Raw genomic sequence first — 26,410 nt, 5'->3', positions numbered from 1 at the left:
ATTGGTCTTCCTCTTGTTCTTGGTTGTTCAGTAGAGATTGGTATAAATTTGGAAACATTGTTGACTGATGCTTCACATAATAAATGTTCATATTCACTTCTATCCATGACTACTACTCCTGATCCTTTGTCTGGCTTTGTGATGATTATATCATCTCTCTTCTTTAATTGGCCAAGTGCTCTTGTTAAGGCTTTTGGTGGGGATGGTCCTTTCCTTTCTATATAATTAAGTGCGATAGACTTTAGAGTAGCTGCTGTTAATTCTTTAGTTTCCTCACCAACAATTTTAGGCTCCAGCTTCCAGTACGCTTTCTCAAAATTTGCTTTAATTTCCCTGGATGAAACTCGGTGAGGGTAAGCAAATTGTAAGCCACGGCTGAGCGCTAGCTTTTGAAAGAACGATAGTCTATATGATGATATATTAATGATGTGTTCATCCACATTCTTACCTCTGTACATTAGGTTTGCGATTTTCTTAGAATGTCCATTCATTTCTGCTCCATACTGATTACAGCGTAGCTTGGTCATAGTCTGAAGTATAGCGAGATAACGAAATGACGAACATTGACTTCTGATTTCTGTGTAAATAGTATTTATTTCTTTTCTGAGATTACTAAGAAGTTTCAGCTTCGCTTTCAGCTCTTCCGATATTACATTTTTCTCAAAGAATTTAGCAGAATTGCTCCATCTCTTTGACTTTTCCTGATCCACTTTGGCAAATGTCGGAGTGAGTCCAAGGTTTTGACATAATTGAAGAAATTCAATTGACGTTTCACAGCTTACTAATTTCTTGCTACACTGTTCAAGTCTCCTGAACAAGTGAAGCTGGTCATCGCGTTTCAAATTACGAATGAGAGTACGTTTATTGTAAATACATAATATAAAAATAACTACTTAATTAGTTGTTGTTTTATATTTTATTCATTGGACTTGATAATGACCCCATGATGGAGTCGAAACGTCGTTCTCTTTTAAGCGTTATTTTTATATTATGTATTAATAATTATTGTACTTAATTAATATTAATTAAAAGGCTGACTCAGCTGAAAATATATGATTTCCCACAAATGTTGAACTGATGAGACAATTAGCATGGTTAAGCATATACATTTTATAGTGCCAGCACAGTCAACCCTGCATTTAATGATTCCTTGTTTTCTATCGGCAAGGTTGACAATGCTTTTCACCAGACAGGAAACGGTCATAGTATCTTTCGGCCACTGATCATCTACCTACAGTACTAGGCTAGCTACTAAAAAAACAGGTAATGTTGAGATGTTGGCGAGTCGGCCTAACCCTTGTACTCAATAAAAACAGCAGTGAGTAAAAATGAGATTAATTAATTAATTAACCAGCGGTTTAAAAAGACTAATCCATAATTATGGATTAGTCTTTTCAAACCGCTGGTTGAAATGATGAGCAGGGAACTAGATGCGCTGTGCCAATATAAAATAATAAATTGCCTACCACAAGATCAGAAAATTAATATTAAAATTATAATGCAGAAAGGCTCCTTTTGTTTACTTGTTTACTTGTTTCCCGTACACTTTCGTCTACGGGATTGAGGCGAAGCACTCAGTGCTTAAAAGCCCCTCTTAGCAATAAAATCATATTCTATATAGGGTGAAAACTTCAGCGGGTGGTTAGACCATGCGACGTTAAGTTTTGCTTTGAACAAGTTCACCGTAGCACATGAAACTACATCCATAGGCAGAGTATTCCATAAGAGAATAACTCTCCTGGAGAACGTGTCCCTCCTAATATTAAGACGAGAGCTTTTAAACTTGAGTTTATATGGGTGTCCACGGGTCTGAGATTCTAGATCAAATTCAAAAAATGTGTTGATCGAAATACGATCGAAACCTTTAACAATCCTAAAAACTTGGATAATATCTGCTCTCTGCCTTCGATATCTCATGGTAGGAAGACAAAGAATTCTCAAACGTTGTTCATAAGGAATATTACGGTACCTAGGAATCAATCTTGTTGCTCTTTGCTGGACCTTCTCTATTTCATCCTGATCTCGTTTTCTAATAGGATTATAAACAGTGTTACAATATTCAAGCGTTGGCCTGACAATAGACTTATACAGCTTCAAAAATCCATCTTTATTCAAGAATTTAAAAGATCTATAAATCATTCCTAGTTTCTTATTAGCTCTTTTACAAATATCCGCTACATGCAAATTAAAGATTAAACTATGATCAAAGGTAACACCTAGATCTTTCTCCTGCTTTACCTCATGTAGTAAATTACCAGCCATTGAATACAAGAAATTGGGATTATCACGACCATAATGAAATACCTTACACTTACAGTAGTGTCATTAAAAGGCAATTGCCAAACATTAGACCAATGGGAAGCACTGTCAATGTCTCTTTGAAATAAATCTGCATCATCAATGTTATTGACCACTCTATACAACTTGGTGTCGTCTGCAAATAAACGTATACTAGATTCGACAACATCAGGTAAATCGTTAATGAAGATTGAAAATAAGATTGGGCCCACAACGCTACCCTGTGGAATTCCACTTAATACTGGAGCCTGTGATGACAATTGACCATTGACACTAACTCGTTGTGTTCTATTTGACAAATAATTAGAGAACCATCCTAGTAGATTTCCCGTAATACCAAAACCTTTCAATTTGACTAGAAGCCTTTGGTGTGGCACACTATCAAAGGCCTTTTTATAGTCTAAATAGACACAATCAAAGCTATCATGGTTATCCAGGTTAGTAGTCCAACTCTCCAGGACATCAAGTAGTTGTAATGCACATGATCTACCTTGTCTGAATCCAAATTGCTCATTGCACAAAAGACCATTACTCTCAAGATACATTACAAGTTTATCCCTAATAATCCTTTCCATCATTTTCCTAGACTTGCCCCAAATCTGTATTTATTGTCTTTTTTTTTTTATTTATTTGTTTTTATTTTGACCGCGATTTTTGTCTGAAAATACAGACTTGTGAAACACGTATAGAAATCGATTTGCAGACCGCAAACATCCGATAAGAATGACGTAGGTTATCATACCGTATTTGGCTATATGGGGCGGGCGGTATGTAAATATGGATTTCGAATCAACCAATGATCATTTTGTTTCAAAATGAATAAGATCGAGTACGTACAGTGCTGAATGTACGATCGAGACTGAACAACTGTTTATGAAATATAAAATCGTGTTGCCAAGTTGTTTTGTTTATTAATTGTTCAGTCCTGGCCTAGGCCTCCTTCGTAGGGCTACTCAACTCGTACGTATGACCTGCCAAATAAAACGCCAATAAATAAGGTACATACCACCACCGACCGGCACACAACAGGGCTACACCACCACAAACACAGAACAGGACAGGGTTTGGGTGGGAATTATAAAATCAAATTATCTCCGCATAATATGATCCATTCAATGTTTGATTTGGCGGAGAAGCTATGCCTATCATATCAAGACGAGTTTTCATGTTCTTGGGGAAAAATCCCATCAAATGTTTACCAGACTACTATAGGCATATAAAATCATTTATAGCCTTCAGAAACTTTCATCAATGTACCCAAGTACACATTGTCTAAACGTAGCATAGCGCATGCGTATCACCTTAGATGTTGAGTCTTTGAAATTCTGAAATATGAATATTAAAACTGTCTGCGAGTGAGTAACCAATGGCTTGCGGCTGAAACTAGTCAACTGGATAATTTATGCACCAAGAATTCTTGGTGTCAAACCACGTGACTTATGCGTGTTTCCCCAGACGGAGTATCCAAACTAAAGTAATACACGTATGAAACGCCATATGTGCAAAAATATTTATATTTTTACTAATATTAAGACAAAACTCCGTCTGGAGCCCAGACTATCATTTTCCCTATGACCGACGTTAAACTAACCGGTCTGTAGTTAGCCGGGTCCTCCTTTTTGCCTTTCTTAAATATAGGTATTACAATTGCCTCCTTCCACGATAGAGGGACCTTCTGATCATTGAATAATCTAGTGAATATTAGACTGAGAGGGTAAGCAATTTGATCCTTTAATTCAATCAAAACCCGTGGGTGAAAGCCATCAGGGCCAGCTGACTTATCTATAACTAAGTTAGACAACAGCTTATGAATTAGTCTGGGTTCCAGACGGAGTTTTGTCTTAATATTAGTAAAAAGATAAATATTTTGGCACATATGGCGTTTCATACGTATACTACTTGATTTTGGATACTCCGTCTGGGGAAACACGCACAAGTCACGTGGTTTGACACCAAGAATTCTTGGTGCATACGATTATCCGGTTGACTAGTTTCAGCTGCATGCGATTGGCTACTCACTCGTACACCGTTTTAATATTCATATTTCAGAATTTCAAAGACTCAAAACAACTAAGATGATGCGCATGCGCTATGTTACGTTTAGACAACGTGTAGGCCTACTTGGGTACATTTATGAAAGTTTCTGAAGGCTAGACATTATTTTATATGCCTAGTAGTCTGGTAACCTACCTCATTCCATTCAACAAATAGAAAACAAATTTAATTTTAAGAAAAATGTTAAATCACATTTCTGTTCTACCAAATAATTTTATAAGTCAATCATAATCTTTAATTTAACTTGTTTTTTATATTATTGTTTTTGTAATATTTACGTGTTTAATGCAATACTTTGTAATGTTTATATTTTTTATTTTAGATTGTAAAAGGATCCCAATGGAAATAAGCTGATAAGCTTTTTGGGCTATCCTGGAAAGTCTTTTATAAATGTATTATTTGTAATGTCCGTAATTTATGTTATCACTTTGTATGTATTTTTTATGATGATTTTCCAAATAAATTCAAATCAAATCAAATCAAACATTTGATGGGATTTTTCCCAAGAACATGAAAACTCGTGATAGGCTAGCTTCTCCGCAAATCAAACATTGAATGGATCATTTATTGCGTGGAGATAATTTTGATTTAATTCCCACCCAGACCCTGTCCTGTTCTGTGTGGTGGTGTAGCCCTGTTGTTGTGTGCCGCCGGTGGTGGTATGTTAGGCCTACTTTATTGGCGTTTTATTTGGCAGGTCATACGTGCGAATTGAGTAGGACCTACGAAAGAGGCCAGGCCAAGGACTAAACAATTAATAAACAAAACAACTTGGCATTACGATTTTATATTTCAACAGTCTCGATCGTACATTCAGCACTGTACGTACTCGATCTTTTTCATTTTGAAACAAAATGATCATTGGTTGATTCGAAATCCATATTTACATACCGCCCGCCCCATATAGCCAAATACGGTATGATAACCTACGTCATTCTTATTGGATGTTTGCGGTCTGCAAATCGATTTCTATACGTGTTTCACAAGTCTGTATTTTCAGAAAAAAATCGCGGTCGAAATAAAAACAAATAAATAAAAAAAAAAGATAATACAGACTTGGGGCAAGTCTAATTATGAATATCTTCTACATTAAACTCAATATCTGACAAAGAAGCCTCAATCTTTTTATCAAGATTCGGAACATTCGATAAGTTCTCCTTACAAAAGACACTGCTAAAAAAAGAATTAAAAGACTCGGCTTTATCTTGGTCATCTACAACAAGTTTACCTTCAACATTTCTAAGAACATTTCAAATAACAATGTTAAATCCAATCTATTAATTTTTTTCAGATTTCCTTTTACTTACAAGCTTTGTCATTTTTTGGAATCTTTCTCTTCAATGCATTGATGTGGACACTGTTTGTAAAATCTTTACAACTTTCAAGATCATCTGTACAGGCAACTGTTACAAACAGTGCATCTAATTTTTTCTTTTCTGTAAGTTGGATGTATGCAAAGTACTGTATCTCTATTGAATGAATGAATAAAACATTGAGTACAATCAATTCTTATGCTAGTGATCTGGTGCATGCCAATTCAAATCATTCATTCATTACATAAAAGAGGTCCACTGCACTGAACAGTGACCTGCAGGTAGTTGACCATCTGTGCAGCGGCCGAGGTCAAAGAAATTCATTCCAAGTGTCTGGTTTTTTTTTAAACTGCTGTAGCACATTGCTCCCAAGTCCAATTGGATCCACACTCCCAAGTTCTTTTTTGTATGTGTTCTTTAGTGTTTCACCATTCATTATTGTAGTGTGGGTTGTTATATCAAATCAGATAAAAAATGAGCACTTCCCCACATTAAATTCCATTTTACATGTTTTGGACCAATACTGTACCATAATTTTGATAAATTTTAGCAAAACTGCTGTAGGCCTATTCAATTTCTAATGTTAAATCAATACTGTAATTTATCAACATTATTTTGTTATTATTTTATAAAATTATTTCTTTATACCTACAGTACAGCAGTGCTTCTCATGTAAATTGGGAAAACACATAACCACAGCAAAAAGATTGAATTATTATGGTTTACATTATTGCACAAAAAATAGTTTATCCAAAAATGAATGCAACATGAATAATTATCAAATTTTATTATTTTTAAATAAAAAAACAAAATTATTTGTAGAAAAATGCATTGTTTTTTTAATATTTCCTATTGTACAAAATAATTGTATGTATTGCTGTACATGATGAACAAACAAAATGTAAGAACTGTTAAAATAACATTCTACTCTGTAATTTAACTATTGCACTTTGCAGGCATTTATTGGACATTTATTGTTTGGAGAGCCACTTGGTATAAAATGGTGGATAGGTTCAATGTTGATAATTACTGGTCTCATCTTAATGCAGAATGGTTCTGGAAAAGTGTCAAATGAAGAAGAGAATATAGAAGAATTGCAAAAAAAAGATAAATGAATGTAGTAAGTACTGTAACAATACTACATGCCATTATTTCGTCACTCGTCACACGAACCGGCGAATCGTCATTTTGGCGCGAAATTTTTTTTTGTATATTTCGAAAGTATTTATTCTAAAGAACAACTGATGCAAATATCAACTGCGTATCTTATTTCAATAATTAATTATTTAAATTATAATTTGGCGAATATATTGTGATATTATAATCATTCGTCACACGAAGCGTCGAATATCGATTCGTCACTTCGTGTGAGTAAAACGCGCATCACGCACACTGTTTACGCGCCTGAATAAACGGCGAATATGCAATTCGTCACTAATTGCATGTGATCTGATTGGTTTATTGCATATCTGGAACATTCCATTATTTGATGGCCAATTTTCAGTCCCGCGAAGTTAGATTGAGCATAGATTAAAGAATATTGAACAGTATTTTACCCAGTAAAAACTGATTTTTGTGGTTATTGATAAATCATTTATTTCAGGAAATGTAATGCAACGTTTCGATGTTTGATCTTTCGTATGTTCACTCGAGCACTAGCAAAACATTACATTAAAATTATGGCACTGACAACACATACCCGAAACGGTACGGTAACGATTAGGCCTACATCAATGTTATAGTCTTAAGTATTTTGAAATATTTAATTTTTTAGAGAATAAATAACCTGATTATTAAAAAGAAACATCAAATTTCACCTCTATTGTTAATTGGTAATGCTACTAAGGATAATAACTTTCATTTCTGTATACACATTTTTATTAAACAATTCATACATTTTGATGTTAGAGTATTTATATTTTTTGTTTTTGCTTTTTAAATTAGATAGGCCTAGTTACAGTATAATTATTATAATCAGTGAGTCACCAAATATCTTTGGGGGCATGGCTATACTAAATACTATCGTATACTATATAGGGTAGTCTGCACATTATCCTGTGATATGCCTACAATAAGACCACATTGCTACGGTATCACATTAAATTAGTAAATAATTTAAATTAGCCTTTTAATACGGATATTAGAAAAGGCAAATAACACATTTAATGTTATTTAATAAATACTATATTGGCCATAAATGGCTAAATGATTGTAGGCCTAATATGCTGAAAAAGTCATATTGTACAATGGACTGTCTAAATAATTTTTTAACTGTTCCCGTTGGGCCTACTAAGGGAATATTGAATTAAAAACGTTTATTCTAACTATCTAACATTGCCTTGCCTTATGTAGAGATCAAATAATGTATAAATTAATAATTAAATTTAATTAAATGAACCATGTTTCCGTTTTTCCATTATTTACAATAGCTAAAATGATGTTTGTGGCTACTATAAATTATATTTTGCAACTGATTTGTGATTGTTCTTTTGCAATTTTAACAGAATAATTTGTTTACTTTATATTATTATCATTAGGGCCCTATCTAAGATGTTTATGTGGGACCAGGGAAGAGTTAACTCTTCCCTGGTGGGACTGCCTATTCATTACCACGCAATCACGGCGAATACCGCATATTTCATAGTCATTGCGTAAGATTCTTGTTCACACGAAGTGACGAATATGCGTCGAATATCGCTTAGTTACGCGATACGCGGTAAATAATCTTCACACGAAGTGACGAATGTATTAATTAAGTGATTACTCTTTAATTAATGAGTATATTTTTTTATGGACACTTTAAAAATATTCATTTGATATATTTTTACATAATTACCACAAAAATAATGGACATTCGCTTTTTTTCTTGCGAGAAATGACCGTGCAAAAAGTGCCTTTTTTACAATCGCGATTTTCTCGAAATGGACATTTTGCGGATTCGCCGGTTCGTGTGACGAGTGACGATTTCATGTGTCTAAAATTTGTGCGCAGACATTTTAGAAATCCTTTTTAAAACTTGTAAGTGCACGTTATGTATCATGTGAAAATTGTCAATCTTGCATGAAATTTATGAGCACTGATATATTGGTAAAGGGTTGTGAAGATTAGATGCAGGGATGTAATTGTGGAGGGCGGAGCCGGGCGGGGCCGCCCTGCCTAAAAGCCTCCCGCCCAGTCTAAAGCTAATTTTAAGGCCTTCCGCCCAGCGTCAGACGTACCTGTCCGCCCACCCTAAATTCCTTTTTTTTTCGCGAAATATCGGGCATATTCTAGCTCACATCGCACAATGCAGCTAGCCTAGCACAAAACACACAGCTTTGAAAATCAACCAAGCAGAACTGTCATGTACTTAATGCTGATTGGACGGTACGCTCAAGTTCCACTTGAGTGAACATCACAACCTAGCATGCAGCTTGCTAGCTTTGCATGCTGTGCGCGATTTTCTTATCTCCTCTGTATGAATGAATCATGGAGAATATTTAAAAAAACCGGCGAATTAAACTGTAGGCTAATCAACCGTTCCACGCCGACTGCTTTGTGGAGTAACTTCCCGACTACGTGTATTTATTAAAAAAACATTGAATTGAAACATACAAACATACTATATATCTTGTACTGTTATTATTTTTTATTTTGTGAATTACATCATTAGCGCGAGTATACTGTAGTATGGCTCGGATGATAGCCTAGATCATTCATCGCCCAGGCCGCAGACCTGGCGAAATGTACGTTCGTTCATGTAAGTACATCGTGATGTTTTTCTACGTGGTTGTTGTGCGGCATGAATATCAATAAGAGGTTTTTATCTTGAAAAAATATTCTCGGCTAAATCGAACAAATTTATTTAATTCATGCAAGCTAGCTAGGCCTAGGCGTTCTTCAGGGGCAAGGTAACCACAAAGGCAGTTATGTTTAGGTCCAAATGGTAGGCCTACACTTACACTGTCAAAGCATGGAGGTAATAAACCGGGAGGTACGTATAATTACGTCCATGGTAAAAGTAATGTTTTGCTTTATTAAAATCATTCACCTGAACAATGATAATATTATTAATAAAAAAAAATGTAAAAAATTACACATATAAACCATCATTAAAATGAGTCTTATAAAGGTCAATATAGCAAATTTTTTCAGGGCCCTTCGGCCTCTGAACCCCGACCGGGGGCCCTTGGCGGCCCCCTGGCCCCCAGCCTAAGTTCCTCGCTTCGCTCGCAAGCTTAATAAAAAACCACCCTCACAATTTTTTTTTCCACCCTCAACAATTCTTAGCTACAACCCTGTAGATGCACATAGTAAGTGATTCTTGGACATAGAAAATATACTGTGAAAAATTGAATTATATTGATTAGAACTGATTCTGAAAAAACTGTTCAAGGTTAAGAATAAACTAGATTTGAACTCGTCACTCAGAGTTCGTACGCGTCCTTAAATTCCTTGAAAGTCATGGAAAAATAAATCACTTTTTTCAAGTACTGGAAAGTCCTTGAAATTGGCAATTGTCCTTGAATGTCCTGAAAATTGTTAAAATACAATAAAGTTATATGAATTCTTTTAATAAAGTTTTGAAAATACTGAACAATAAAAGTATTAAGTATGAAAGTACATGGAAGATAGCAACGTTTGTACGTGCCGACAGTTCCCGCCGCCGATAAATACTCGTACATGAAATAGGCTTTCTTATCAGGGTTGGTTGTTGGAAAAAACAATTCCAATTGACGTACACCGCACCACTTTAGAAAATTACCATTCATGCGAGCCAAACGATTGTTGTGGACATTCCATTTGACGTACACACACCCTCCTTGTAAGAAATGACAACGTGTGTACGTGTATGATGCGAGTCGCCGCGGTGGCGCGAATTGAAAAAAACAATTCCATTTACGTACAAGCACCCCTCTGGTAAAAAATTGCCACGCGTGTTCATGCGAAAAACAATGCCATTTGACGTACACGTACCTCTCTGGTGTAAGGGAAAAAATCCACAAAATAGAATTTCAAAAAATCGGAAAAACGGTTTGGCAAATCGGATTAATTAAACAAATTTCATCATCAACAGTCTAGTAGCTAGCTCGCTCAGCGGCGATTTTGTTGACAAAAATTAAACAACGCTCGACTTACGCCCGGGCTTTACAACGTGTGCTTCACTCTCTAGTCGAATTCCATTGCCGTATCGACAGTTTCACAATCCCTGTTGTGCTATTAATTTATTACATAAACTATTTGGGACAAATTTGCAAATTACCTTCATACATTATTAAATATTTACAAAATAAACAATAAAGTATAGTAAACTGAATATTATATAAAACCGTAAAATTCAAGTAACAAAGTTTAGCTACCAACGTACGCTATCGTCATGTGCTGTTTGCAAAAAGTGGGACAGTCCCTTTTCGCGTTCGTTCTAGTATATCAGGATGCAGCAGTTGTTTATTGTTTATAAATGATCAAATACGCTGTCGTATACGGTTTGTATATGCTGATTATGCGGACAGGAACTTCGGAATTGACGTATACGTTTCGTATACGAAGTGGACGTCCTATACGAAACATAAACAAAACATCGTATATGTTCGTATACGGCTTTTTGTAAAGGGTATAATCGTTTTGAATAAAGTTCAGAGTGAATTAGAATATGGTTTGATTTCTTTCATTTATACTCATCATCCTATAGTATCAAATTACCAAATATCGTCGACAGTGCGGTGACTATGGAAATGGCAGCTTTTGTTCAATACCGCTAGTGACGGCACGCGCCGTGACTACCCTCCTCGACAGGAGGAAGTCTGGCGCGGTTCCACAAAGGCTTTTACTGTTACGTGTCATGTTACTCGATTTTCCACGCCTATGTTTTCAGTACTGTATGTTTTTTAGTGGCTACAGTACTTGAATTTCTGAAAAACATCGTAACTACGAAATTCTTCAATCCTAAACATTTTTTTTATTAATCTGTTGAACTTAATATTTAGGTATATGTCTTTGAAAATTTAAAATATTGACATTGAATGTCCTTGAAATGTCCTGGAATTTTACTAGCTCACAGGTGTACGAACCCTGGTCATTATGACGAGTTCGTATTATCCGCGCAAACGCAAAATTTATACGTTAAAATATGAAGGCTGAAAATGATTATGCCATTCTATGACATGAAGTAAATGTTTGCAGTGATGAATTGTGTCGTACAGTATTTACAGAGTACACGGTTACACCAATTTTGGGCACGTAAAAGTAAGATGTTCTCTCTTTTAAACATGATGAACTTTTATGAAAGAGATGAAAATCTGACATTTTGAATTCAACTGGCCATATAAGGATGTCATGACATCAGATAGACAACATTTTTTTATGAATTTATATCTACAATTATTCAATAGTTTCCATAATAAGTCACATGGGTCACTGTTCATTCCGATTAGCTATAACATTAAAATATACTAATAATCGACTAAAGATAAAGTTAATAATTCAATTTTTATTTTGTGTCCAATAAATCATTTCATCCTTTCTCTTCTGCCTCTTTAGCTATGGGACGGTCCAACGTGGATGACTTCATTTTTACAAGACACAATCTTACAGATCCAATTACTTCTACTACTCTTACCATCAGTCACATGTTTCGAGGTAATGTTGTCAAGCAGTGCAAGTACGACATCTTCCTCATTTACATTTCTCTGTGGTCTCTGCCATTTTTGACGGTTTTGTTAAATTACAAACTACATATTCAAGAAACTGAATTCCTTAAAAGTTGATAATGTACTTTTTTGTTTTATTCTTTATATTGTTCTGTCCTTCATTTTGTGGTATAGCTCGTGTAATTAAAATAAACCTGAACAGATCATGAAAATAGTACAGTAATGGGAAGAGATGTTAATGCCATTGATGTGGACATGATTGTGTGTATATTTGTTGCCCATTAATTAATGAAATTTAACACCTTCATTTAAACTCAATGTATCAAACTATTAATATAATTTTGTTTTGTTTATATGTATTTATGTGATTTATGCAAATTTAGTTTTAAAATGTTATTTAGCCATAAAGTTTATCGCAAATAGCTTGGTTTCGCGAAGTACGTCATTGCACAATGCATGATGGGAAGGGTTTGGGAGTACGTACAAACAACAAATCACGTAGGTACGCGTTGTGACGTTAACTCCCAAATCCTTCCCACCATGCGTCGCGCACGCTATTTGCTATAAAACTTATTATTTAGCATTTTGGTTTGTCTTTAATGTACACCTATTCTAACATTTTATCTGATCTTCAGAAAAAATCTTCCAAATACCATCATTGTTGTCTTGCATAAACATCATTTGAATTCAATATTTATTTGTTATAATAATTTTGATTAATTTAACAAGGGTAAATCGAAACAGCATAGACTGACATCCATGAGGCCCTTTACAGATGCTACACTTTTCACTACTGTACATGCTTTCAGTTGTAATTACTAATTCAGAAGCTCTCTTATCTGTTCACCACAGTGCCTGTGTGTGTGAATTTGTACAGCAGGGGTAAGCCCCTACTCATCTCACAAAATCTACTAGGTTCTAAATTAAAGTGCACACAAGCATTTATGTCATGTTTCTGGCTTGCTGGCCTCATTTGCCAGTCCATAGGAGACAGACCTGATTGATCCTAAATCTTTGCCTAGAAAAAGAAATGTGGCGAGGGGGGTTTGATGTTCTTTTAAACTTTACCATAGTTTGAGCCTATCTATGCATGTTCTATGTATTTAGACAAACAAGTTGGAAACATTTTGTAACAATTGGATGTTTACTTATATATTTTTGTTTATTTATTTGAGAAAGCCAACTGATTCAAGATACAATTTTTTTTAAATTTTGATAATAAATACCCAAGAAATTATTCAAAATTGGTATTTGAGAAAATAATGTTTAAATTTCACGCATGATTATAATTATTTATTAGAGCTGGAAACTATAATCAATAAGTTTGCCAAAGATTTCTTTGGCATATTTCCAGCATCAAACCCCATTTTTTAAAATAAGAGAACAAGTCTGTTCACCATCATTTGTGGCATCTGCAACAGAGTCGTTGATGGCTGATGAATGTGTGTTTTGGACACCTGTTCCAAATTACATTATATGTTTGACAAGAATCTTTCTGAAGTGTATAGTCACCTAGCTGCCAATATTCATTGCATATGACCAACCTGTCTATCTCTGCAAAGTTTGCACAATTCACTGGCTGTGGACTCTTTGCCGGGTTTTGTCGTCGTCCTGTGTCAGTATATGCATGTCCTTTGGTGCGTGCCTGTTTCCTGACGTTTTTTACCCAAGGTATCGGGTCCACCATTTAATGTTCTTTCACTTCCTGGCAGCCTTTGCAAGTTGGAAGGAGGACCTTTCTGCACCATATTTCCTCAAACTGTCGAGTTTGACAAAAGATTTCTTTGGCATATTTCCAGCATCAAACCCGTTTTTTTTAAAATAAGTGAACAAGTTTGTTCACCATCATTTGTGGCGTTTTTGAGTCGTTGATGGCTGATGAATGTGTGTTTTGGACACCATCCTTCTGAAGTGTATAGTCACCTAACTGCCAATATTCATTGCATATGACCAACCTGTCTATCTCTGCAAAGTTTGCACAATTCACTGGCTGTGGACTCTTTGCCGGTTTTTGTCGTCCTCTTGTGTCAGTATATGCATGGCCTGTTTCCTGACATTTTTTACCCAAGAATTCAGGTTCAATTTTCTCTTTCTTGTACCTCTTTCCGGGTCAGGTGGTCTTTCGACTGGTATGTGTGGTAGTTCCACCTCCTGATTGACTGGCTGTGTGACTTCTTGGAAGGTATATCTCCTTGGATGTGTTGTAGATCCTCTTCATGAATTACAGGCTGTCTGTCGCCTGAAATGGATGGTCGCTGCTCATGATTGACTGGATGTCTGTCTTCTGGTGGTGGTGGTTGTGGTTCGTCTTCAGAGATAACTTCTTTTTTCTGAGATTGATGGCGCCGGAATATAATCCGGGTCATTATCTGAGTCGTCAATTTTAACATCAATGTTTGACATGACATGCTCTGATCTGAGATGCATTGTAGGTATTATCTGAAACAGAAAATGTATATGTGTATTATAGCTACCGTAAACCGGGACTACTTTGAACATTTTTTTCCTTTCACATAGAACCCTGACTAATGTTATAAATATATCTTACTTTTTTCATTACTCAAATAGGGGGACTGAATGAAGCTAATGATAGCATTCCTCAAATAGTTTGGCTGTGCATAAAAATATTTATTTTTTATTTAAAATTTGATGTTCAAAGTAACCTATACTATAAAAATACTTTTCCAGTCGACTAGGACTCGTCTCCAGATTCTTTTCAGTGGGCCATAAAATGCTACATCAAGTGGCTGAGGTAGATGATGTGCTGCTCAGACCGACTCAGGACTTTTTCGCTACTAAAGTGACTGCTAACATTGTCCCTAGTGATAACCTTGCGTTTTATTTTCCATTCTTTGAAAGTCTCGCTTCCCAACTTTTTTTTGTAGTAATTTCTGTAAGCTTTTGTGTCCAATACTTTTGAGTAACCTGAACTTATCTCAGTGTTCCAATTCCGTTCTTGCTCAAGAATCCGTTACCATTCATTACATTAAACGGTAAGGTTTTTTTTGATCGGTATACAAGGCCTTGATGAGGCATGCCATCAGCTATTTATTACATTTATATGCCTAACAAACAATAAAATTAATAAAATCGAATGCATATAATAAATTCACACAGAACGAAACAAGTCTTTAAGTGAGAGTCACTCACGAATAACCAATAGCAAATAGTTCCACAATTTTGGAGCAGCGATCACAAAAGATCGCTTCCCTAACCTTCACCATGGATACTCAGGAGTGGTTGAGTCAAATGTTGACCAGACGAAAACAAGTAGAGGTTGCCGAATGAAACTTAATTAGCTCTGAAATATATGATGGATTTTAAAACAAATAAAAGAACTTTGAAAACAATACAGGGAGCCAATGGAAACAACAGAGGACAAGTTGGGCAGCACTATTAATTTTATTACAGATGTTTGAGACAATCTGTAGTGAACTCTATTGCAATATGTCAAATCTCGATCTTACTAGGGCATGCACTACCTTTAATGTAGCATCCTCATTTAAGAAACGTTCACGAATTTACATCATAAATACATGCTGGAATTCTCTGTTAATTCATTCATGAGGTGATATACCTTGCAATGTATATAAGTTGATCAATATGACATTCCTATATATTTATTCCTGTCACTCAGTGTCCGTGAAACATTTTTTTAAAAATCGTTACTTTTATTGTATCGTATAGTAATGTGAGATTGTTTGAAATTAAATGCCCAGATTTAATTAATTCATTCAGGAATATCTTTCATACTCAAGGTAGATATACCTTAATATGTTTGCAAGTTGTTACTGTAAATATGACATTCTTATTCCTGTCAGTGAAATATAAAAAGAGAGTTACTTTTATTGTTTCGTATAGTAATGTGAGATTTTGTGAAATTAAATGTCCATATTTAATTAATTCATTCAGGAGAATCTTTCATACTCAAAGTGGATACCTTAAAAATGTTTGCAAGTTGATAATATGACCTTACTATATATTTATTCCTGTCACACAGTGTCCGTGAAACATTTCTTTTAAAAATCGTTACTTTTATTGTATCGTATAGTAATGTGAGATTGTTTGAAATTAAATGTCCAGATTTAATTAATTAATTCAGGAATATCATTCATACTCAAGGTGGAAATACCTTAATATGTTTGCAAGTTTGATAAATATGACATTCCTATATATTTATTCCGGTCAGTGTCGGTGAAATATAAAAAGAGAGTTTACTTTTATTGTATCATAAAGTATTGTGAGATTTTTTGATACTAAATGTCCATATTTCCTTGATTCATTCTTGAGAATCTTTCATACTCAAGGTTAATATACCCAAGTTGTTAAATATGACATTGTTATTCCAAAGTTTGCACAATTCACTGGCTGTGGACTCTTTGTCGGTTTTTGTCGTCCTCTTGTGTCAGTATATGCATGGCCCTTGGTCAATTTTATAACAATTATTACCATAATTGAATATTAAATAAACAATAATGATTACCTGCATCATCCTCCACCACTATGCCTATTACCGATTCGGAAAGCAGGCGAAGGCACTCTTCCTCTGGGTCATCCTGGCTGGCATCTGTTGATCCACTACTCCTGTGTTTTTCTATGGTTAATATGGGTTATTAACCATCTCATATGGTCCCACTCTTGACCAGGAACAATATCTGCAGTACCGCACCCACTTTTTGTACTGTCCCGTATTTTCTTCAAATGTCTACAGGGTGCAACAATAAACTATTGTAATTAATTGGAAAAACAATTTTGAAATATGTGCTTTCCCAATTGCCCATAAAGTAGAAAAAATTGCAGATTTTGAATGGTTGCCAAAACATCCAATTAATAAATAGAAAACGAAATGCATGACTTATTTATTGAGTTATAAAATTCAGGGATTTGGAAGGGCAAGTGCGTTAATTTTAAAACTTAATACATAAATAATATAACAAATAATTACGATACCTACCTCACAAAAGCGGTCCTTCTTGTATTGTAAATGCGTAGCCATTCAGCTGCGGGCCAACCAACCCGTTCCGATATCGCCTCCCATGCATTTTTCTTCTCCCTCTTGCCGTTTTTGGTATGATTTAACTTCTTTGTCGTAAAGGCATCTGTAATTTTGGACCAAGTCAAATAAAATTACTTCTTTCGATGTCAGCATTTTTCTTGAGAATGAAGCCCGATGTTGTCATCAATGCAAGGAATACATTGTTAAGTCCGCTCTGGCGTTCTTTTGATATTCCCGAACCGCTATCTCATCACACATTGCACAAATTGGTTTGAAACACCTTAGTTTTATGTGCATTAGTCACTCTACACTCTACATAAAGAAGACCACCATATCTGCATTCTATATATAATCATTACATCATTAGCCGATTAAATATTCATAGATGAGGTCGCTGATTGGTTGTTCTTTACGTATATGCAACAATACTCCCGAAAGTTAAATTGGATTCAACTTTCGGGAGTGACGTAACGTTACATTAGATAAGCGATGTAAACATGTAGAAAATCATCGTAAGCCACGTCGTTTTCGCATAAACAAAGGCTTTGACAGGTTTCCTGTAAAAACATTATGTTCTCATGAAAAATCGACGTAGTCGTAGTAAAAATCAAGTTCTTACGTCGACAGGAAACCAGGCTTAAAGTGACTGCTAACATTGTCCCCAATGATAACCTTGCATGTTATTTTCCATTCTTTGAAAGTCAGTCACTTTTTTTTGTAGTAATTTCTGTAAGCTTTTGTTTCCAATACTTTTGAGTAACCTTAACTGATCTCAGTGTTCCAATTCCGTTCTTGCGCAAGAATCTGCCTCATTTCTGCCATGTACCATTCATTAAATTAAACGTTTGATCGGTACACAAGGCCTTGATGATCCTCCCATCAGGATCTCTTGCATCATATCCTGAATGACTAATTAGTACACCTTTTTTTTAACATTTTAAATTTATGCTTCTTTCTAGGATACAAATTGACTCAGTGGAATTCTCTGTTAATTCATTCATGAGAATCTTTCATACTCAAGTTGATATACCTTGCAATGTTGGCAAGTTTGATAAATACAGTATGAAATTCCTATATATTTATTCCGGTCAGTATCAGTGAAATATAATAAAAGAGTTACTTTTATTGTCAGATTTTGTGAAATTAAATGTCCAGATTTAATTAATTCATTCAGGAATATCTTTCATACTCAAGGTAGATATACCTTAATATGTTTGCAAGTTTGATAAATGTGACATTCCTATATATTTATTCCTGTCACTCAGTGTTGGTGAAATATAAAAAGAGAGTTACTTTGATTGTATCGTACAGTAATGTAAGATTGTTTGAAATTGAATGTCTAGATTTAATTAATTCATTCAGGAATATCTTTCATACTCAAGGTAGATATACCTTAATATGTTTGCAAGTTGATAAATATGACATTCTTATTCCTGTCTGTGAAATATTAAAAGAGAGTTACTTTTATTGTGTCGTATAGTAATGTGAGATTTTGTGAAATTAAATGTCCATATTTAATTAATTCATTCAGGAGAATCTTTCATACTCAAAGTGGATACCTTAAAAATGTTTGCAAGTTGATAATATGACCTTACTATATATTTATTCCTGTCACACAGTGTCCGTGAAACATTTCTTTTAAAAATCGTTACTTTTATTGTATCGTATAGTAATGTGAGATTGTTTGAAATTAAATATCCAGATGTAATTAATTCATTCAGGAATATCTTTCATACTCAAGGTGGAAATACCTTAATATGTTTGCAAGTTTGATAAATATGACATTCCTATATATTTATTCCGGTCAGTGTCGGTGAAATATAAAAAGAGAGTTTACTTTTATTGTATCATAAAGTATTGTGAGATTTTTTGATACTAAATGTCCATATTTCCTTGATTCATTCTTGAGAATCTTTCATACTCAAGGTTAATATACCCAAGTTGTTAAATATGACATTGTTATTCCAAAGTTTGCACAATTCACTGGCTGTGGACTCTTTGTCGGTTTTTGTCGTCCTCTTGTGTCAGTATATGCATGGCCCTTGGTCAATTTTATAACAATTATTACCATAATTGAATATTAAATAAACAATAATAATTACCTGCATCATCCTCCACCACTATGCCTATTACCGATTCGGAAAGCAGGCGAAGGCACTCTTCCTCTGGGTCATCCTGGCTGGCATCTGTTGATCCACTACTCCTGTGTTTTTCTATGGTTAATATGGGTTATTAACCATCTCATATGGTCCCACTCTTGACCAGGAACAATATCTGCAGTACCGCACCCACTTTTTGTACTGTCCCGTATTTTCTTCAAATGTCTACAGGGTGCAACAATAAACTATTGTAAATAATTGGAAAAACAATTTTGAAATATGTGCTTTCCCAATTGCCCATAAAGTAGAAAAAATTGCAGATTTTGAATGGTTGCCAAAACATCCAATTAATTAATAGAAAACGAAATGCATGACTTATTTATTGAGTTATAAAATTCAGGGATTTGGAAGGGCAAGTGCGTTAATTTTAAAACTTAATACATAAATAATATAACAAATAATTACGATACCTACCTCACAAAAGCGGTCCTTCTTGTATTGTAAATGCGTAGGCATTCAGCTGCGGGCCAACCAACCCGTTCCGATATTGCCTCCCATGCATTTTTCTTCTCCCTCTTGCCGTTTTTGGTATGATTTAACTTCTTTGTCGTAAAGGCATCTGTAATTTTGGACCAAGTCAAATAAAATTACTTCTTTCGATGTCGGCATTTTTCTTGAGAATAAAGCCCGATGTTGTCATCAATGCAAGGAATACATTGTTAAGTCCGCTCTGGCGTTCTTTTGATATTCCCGAACCGCTATCTCATCACACATTGCACAAATTGGTTTGAAACACCTTAGTTTTATGTGCATTAGTCACTCTACACTCTACATAAAGAAGACCACCATATCTGCATTCTATATATAATCATTACATCATTAGCCGATTAAATATTCATAGATGAGGTTGCTGATTGGTTGTTCTTTACGTATATATGCAACAATACTCCCGAAAGTTAAATTGGATTCAACTTTCGGGAGTGACGTAACGTTACATTAGATAAGCGATGTAAACATGTAGAAAATCATCGTAAGCCACGTCGTTTTCGCATAAACAAAGGCTTTGACCGGTTTCCTGTAAAAACATTATGTTCTCATGAAAAATCGACGTAGTCGTAGTAAAAATCGAGTTCTTACGTCGACAGGAAACCAGGCTTAAAGTGACTGCTAACATTGTCCCCAATGATAACCTTGCATGTTATTTTCCATTCTTTGAAAGTCAGTCACTTTTTTTTGTAGTAATTTCTGTAAGCTTTTGTTTCCAATACTTTTGAGTAACCTTAACTGATCTCAGTGTTCCAATTCCGTTCTTGCGCAAGAATCTGCCTCATTTCTGCCATGTACCATTCATTAAATTAAACGTTTGATCGGTACACAAGGCCTTGATGATCCTCCCATCAGGATCTCTTGCATCATATCCTGAATGACTAATTAGTACACCTTTTTTTTAACATTTTAAATTTATGCTTCTTTCTAGGATACAAATTGACTCAGTGGAATTCTCTGTTAATTCATTCATGAGAATCTTTCATACTCAAGTTGATATACCTTGCAATGTTGGCAAGTTTGATAAATACAGTATGAAATTCCTATATATTTATTCCGGTCAGTATCAGTGAAATATAATAAAAGAGTTACTTTTATTGTCAGATTTTGTGAAATTAAATGTCCAGATTTAATTAATTCATTCAGGAATATCTTTCATACTCAAGGTAGATATACCTTAATATGTTTGCAAGTTTGATAAATGTGACATTCCTATATATTTATTCCTGTCACTCAGTGTTGGTGAAATATAAAAAGAGAGTTACTTTGATTGTATCGTACAGTAATGTAAGATTGTTTGAAATTAAATGTCCAGATTTAATTAATTCATTCAGGAATATCTTTCATACTCAAGGTAGATATACCTTAATATGTTTGCAAGTTGATAAATATGACATTCTTATTCCTGTCTGTGAAATATTAAAAGAGAGTTACTTTTATTGTGTCGTATAGTAATGTAAGATTGTTTGAAATGAAATGTCCAGATTTAATTAATTCATTCAGGAATATCTTTCATACTCAAGGTAGATATACCTTATAATATGTTTGCAAGTTTGATGACATTCCTATATATTTATTCCAGTCAGTGTCGGTGAAATATTAAAAGAGAGTTACTTTTATTGTATCATAAAGAATTGTGAGATTTTTTGAGATTAAATGTCCATATTTCCTTAATTCATTCATGAGAATCTTTCATACTCAGGTTAATATACCCAAGTTGTTAAGAATATGACATTCTTATTCCTGTCTGTGAAATATTAAAAGAGAGTTACTTTTATTGTGTCGTATAGTAATGTAAGATTGTTTGAAATGAAATGTCCAGATTTAATTAATTAATTCATTCAGGCATATCTTTTATACTCAAGGTAGATATACCTTAATATGTTTGCAAGTTTGATAAATATGACATTCCTATATATTTATTCCGGTCAGTGTCGGTGAAATATTAAAAGAGGGTTACTTTTATTGTATCATAAAGAATTGTGAGATTTTTTGAGATTAAATGTCCATATTTCCTTGATTCATTCATGAGAATCTTTCATACTCAAGGTTAATATACCCAAGTTGTTAAATATGACATTCTTATTCCTGTCTGTGAAATATTAAAAGAGAGTTACTTTTATTTTATCGTACAGTAATGTAAGATTGTTTGAAATGAAATGTAAGATTTCATTAATTCATTCAGGAATATCTTTCATACTGAAGGTAGATATACCTTAATATGTTTGCAAGTTGATCAATATGACATTCCTATATATTTATTCCTGTCACTCAGTGTCCGTGAAACATTTTTTTTTAAATCGTTACTTTTATTGTATCGTATAGTAATGTGAGATTGTTTGAAATTAATTGTCCAGATTTAATTAATTCATTCAGGAATATCTTTCATACTCAAGGTAGATATACCTTAATATGTTTGCAAGTTGATAAATATGACATTCTTATTCCTGTCTGTGAAATATTAAAAGAGAGTTACTTTTATTGTGTCTTATAGTAATGTAAGATTTTGTGAAATTAAATGTCCAGATTTAATTAATTCATTCAGGAATATCTTTCATACTCAAGGTAGATATACCTTAATATGTTTGCAAGTTTGATAAATGTGACATTCCTATATATTTATTCCTGTCACTCAGTGTTGGTGAAATATAAAAAGAGAGTTACTTTTATTGTATCGTACAGTAATGTAAGATTGTTTGAAATTAAATATCCAGATTTAATTAATTCATTCAGGAATATCTTTCATACTCAAGGTAGATATACCTTAATATGTTTGCAAGTTGATAAATATGACATTCTTATTCCTGTCTGTGAAATATTAAAAGAGAGTTACTTTTATTGTGTCGTATAGTAATGTAAGATTGTTTGAAATGAAATGTCCAGATTTAATTAATTAATTCATTCAGGCATATCTTTTATACTCAAGGTAGATATACCTTAATATGTTTGCAAGTTTGATAAATATGACATTCCTATATATTTATTCCGGTCAGTGTCGGTGAAATATTAAAAGAGGGTTACTTTTATTGTATCATAAAGAATTGTGAGATTTTTTGAGATTAAATGTCCATATTTCCTTGATTCATTCATGAGAATCTTTCATACTCAAGGTTAATATACCCAAGTTGTTAAATATGACATTCTTATTCCTGTCTGTGAAATATGAAAAGAGAGTTACTTTTATTTTATCGTATAGTAATGTAAGATTGTTTGAAATGAAATGTAAGATTTCATTAATTCATTCAGGAATATCTTTCATACTGAAGGTAGATATACCTTAATATGTTTGCAAGTTGATCAATATGACATTCCTATATATTCCTGTCACTGAGTGTCCGTGAAACATTTTTAAAAAAATCGTTACTTTTATTGTATCGTATAGTAATGTGAGATTGTTTGAAATTAAATGTCCAGATTTAATTCATTCATTCAGGAATATCTTTCATACTCAAGGTAGATATACCTTAATATGTTTGCAAGTTTGATAAATATGACATTCCTATATATTCCTGTCACTGAGTGTCCGTGAAACATTTTTTAAAAAATCGTTACTTTTATTGTATCGTATAGTAATGTGAGATTGTTTGAAACTAAATGTCCAGATTTAATTAATTCATTCAGTAGAATCTTTCATACTCAAGGTAGATACTTTAAAATGCTTACATTACAAGTTGATAAATGTGACATTCCTGTTATTCCTGTCACTCAGTGTCGGTGAAATTTAAAAATAGAGTTACTTTTATTGTATCGTACAGTAATGTAAGATTGTTTGAAATTAAATGTCCAGATTTAATTAATTCATACAGGAATATCTTTCATACTCAAGGTAGATATACCTTAATATGTTTATAAGTTGATAAATATGACATTCCTATATTATTATTATTATTATTATTATTATTTATTGCCAAAAAAACCAGTTACAAACAAACAAAACACAGAAACTAAGGGAGTAGGCAGGAACCTAAAAGTGAACCTAATCACTATAACAAGAGTTCAGGTTCCGTACTCCCAAAGTAACAACAATGATATAAAATAAACTATATAAAAATATTTAAAAAACAAATAGACGAATCAACAGTGTCAATATAAAATAAACTTATAAAATACATAATAGTCGATTCAACAAAGTCAATATAAAACATGTGATTTAAGTGAATTTAAAAATATTTGAAAACTGTCTAAAATTAAAGAATTTTTAATCATTTCCGGTAATTCTTCCCACAACCTAGGGAATATATTAATAGCGGAATGATGAAGACAATTGGTTCGAGCATAGTGATGAATGAACTTAAGTGTATCAAGGTGACGGCCATTAACAACTAAAGATTGACGAACACTACTACAATCAACCGTTCCAATAAGTGATTTACAAACAAAGGATAACAGAAGATAATTTCTTCGATTAGATAGTGTAGGCCAATTTAGCTTAGTGAGACGTTCCTCGTATTCTATTTCACCTCTTGTTTGTTTAAGGACAAGCCTAGTAGCCCTTCGCTGGACTGCCTCGATACGTTCTGTAAGTTTTTTGGTTCGAGGCAACCACGCTGGGACACCATATTCAAGGATGGGCACAATGAGAGCTTTATAGAGTGAGAAAATAGCTGAAGGGGTGATCCTCCTGCAATACTAGTAATAAAACCCAACATTCGATTTGAACGAGAAATAATTAAGTTTACATGGTCATCCCAAGTAAGTTCACTATTAATCGTGACCCCCAGATGACAATGACTAGATACGGATTTAATAGGCAAGTCATTTATACGATAAACAGGTCTATACTCTTTCCTTGATCTTGTAATGTGGAGAACCTTGGTTTTATTTAAGTTAAGCTCCATTTCATTTAGATCACACCAAGAGGAAAGCCTGATCAGATCGCACTGAATTTATATATATATTTATTCTGGTCAGTGAGAGAGTTAAAAGAGAGTTACTTTTATTGTTTCTGAAAGTAATGCAAGATTGTTTGAAATTAAATGTAAGATTTCATTACCGTAATTCATTCAGGAATATCTTTCATACTCAAGGTGGATATACCTTAATATATGTTTATACTGTACGATAAATATGAAATATCTATTAATTTATTCCTGTCACTCAGTGTTGGTGAAATATAATAAAAGAGTTACTTTTATTGTTTCGTAAAGTAATGACAGATTGTTTGAAATTAAATGTAAGATTTCATTACCGTAATTCATTCAGGAATATCTTTCATACTCAAGGTGGATATACCTTAATATATGTTTATACTGTACGATAAATATGAAATATCTATTAATTTATTCCTGTCACTCAGTGTTGGTGAAATATAATAAAAGAGTTACTTTTATTGTTTCGTACAGTAATGTAAGATTGTTTGAAATTAAATATCCAGATTTAATTAATTCATTCAGGAATATCTTTCATACTCAAGGTAGATATACCTTAATATGTTTGCAAGTTGATAAATATGACATTCTTATTCCTGTCTGTGAAATATTAAAAGAGAGTTACTTTTATTGTGTCTTATAGTAATGTAAGATTTTGTGAAATTAAATGTCCAGATTTAATTAATTCATTCAGGAATATCTTTCATACTCAAGGTAGATATACCTTAATATGTTTGCAAGTTTGATAAATGTGACATTCCTATATATTTATTCCTGTCACTCAGTGTTGGTGAAATATAAAAAGAGAGTTACTTTTATTGTATCGTACAGTAATGTAAGATTGTTTGAAACTAAATATCCAGATTTAATTAATTCATTCAGGAATATCTTTCATACTCAAGGTAGATATACCTTAATATGTTTGCAAGTTGATAAATATGACATTCTTATTCCTGTCTGTGAAATATTAAAAGAGAGTTACTTTTATTGTGTCTTATAGTAATGTAAGATTTTGTGAAATTAAATGTCCAGATTTAATTAATTCATTCAGGAATATCTTTCATACTCAAGGTAGATATACCTTAATATGTTTGCAAGTTTGATAAATGTGACATTCCTATATATTTATTCCTGTCACTCAGTGTTGGTGAAATATAAAAAGAGAGTTACTTTTATTGTATCGTACAGTAATGTAAGATTGTTTGAAACTAAATATCCAGATTTAATTAATTCATTCAGGAATATCTTTCATACTCAAGGTAGATATACCTTAATATGTTTGCAAGTTGATAAATATGACATTCTTATTCCTGTCTGTGAAATATTAAAAGAGAGTTACTTTTATTGTGTCGTATAGTAATGTAAGATTGTTTGAAATGAAATGTCCAGATTTAATTAATTAATTCATTCAGGCATATCTTTTATACTCAAGGTAGATATACCTTAATATGTTTGCAAGTTTGATAAATATGACATTCCTATATATTTATTCCGGTCAGTGTCGGTGAAATATTAAAAGAGGGTTACTTTTATTGTATCATAAAGAATTGTGAGATTTTTTGAGAGAGTTAAAAGAGAGTTACTTTTATTGTTTCTGAAAGTAATG

General features: G+C 33.4%; 1 protein-coding gene across 5 annotated transcripts in view; it reads left to right on the top strand.

Moving 5' to 3' along the window:
- The window catches only part of LOC140057346 (uncharacterized), a 101,184-nt gene that overhangs the window by 8,372 nt on the left and 66,402 nt on the right, over window positions 1-26,410 (top strand). For 3 of the 5 annotated variants that reach the window (XM_072102971.1, XM_072102970.1, XM_072102972.1), the window contains exons 2-3: window positions 5,645-5,791; window positions 6,623-6,786. In XM_072102971.1, the coding sequence (XP_071959072.1) occupies window positions 5,645-5,791; window positions 6,623-6,781 (306 nt within the window). In that variant the 3' untranslated portion in view covers window positions 6,782-6,786. Of the gene's footprint in view, window positions 1-5,644; window positions 5,792-6,622; window positions 6,787-12,185; window positions 14,292-26,410 lie in introns of those variants that run through there. The other 2 variants (XR_011846917.1, XM_072102969.1) reach the window with 2 other exon arrangements.

Source organism: Antedon mediterranea, chromosome 8 (genome assembly GCF_964355755.1).
Source record: "Antedon mediterranea chromosome 8, ecAntMedi1.1, whole genome shotgun sequence".
In the NCBI taxonomy this organism is placed as follows: Eukaryota; Metazoa; Echinodermata; class Crinoidea; order Comatulida; family Antedonidae; genus Antedon; species Antedon mediterranea.
This window is presented reverse-complemented; position numbering and strand designations above follow the sequence as displayed.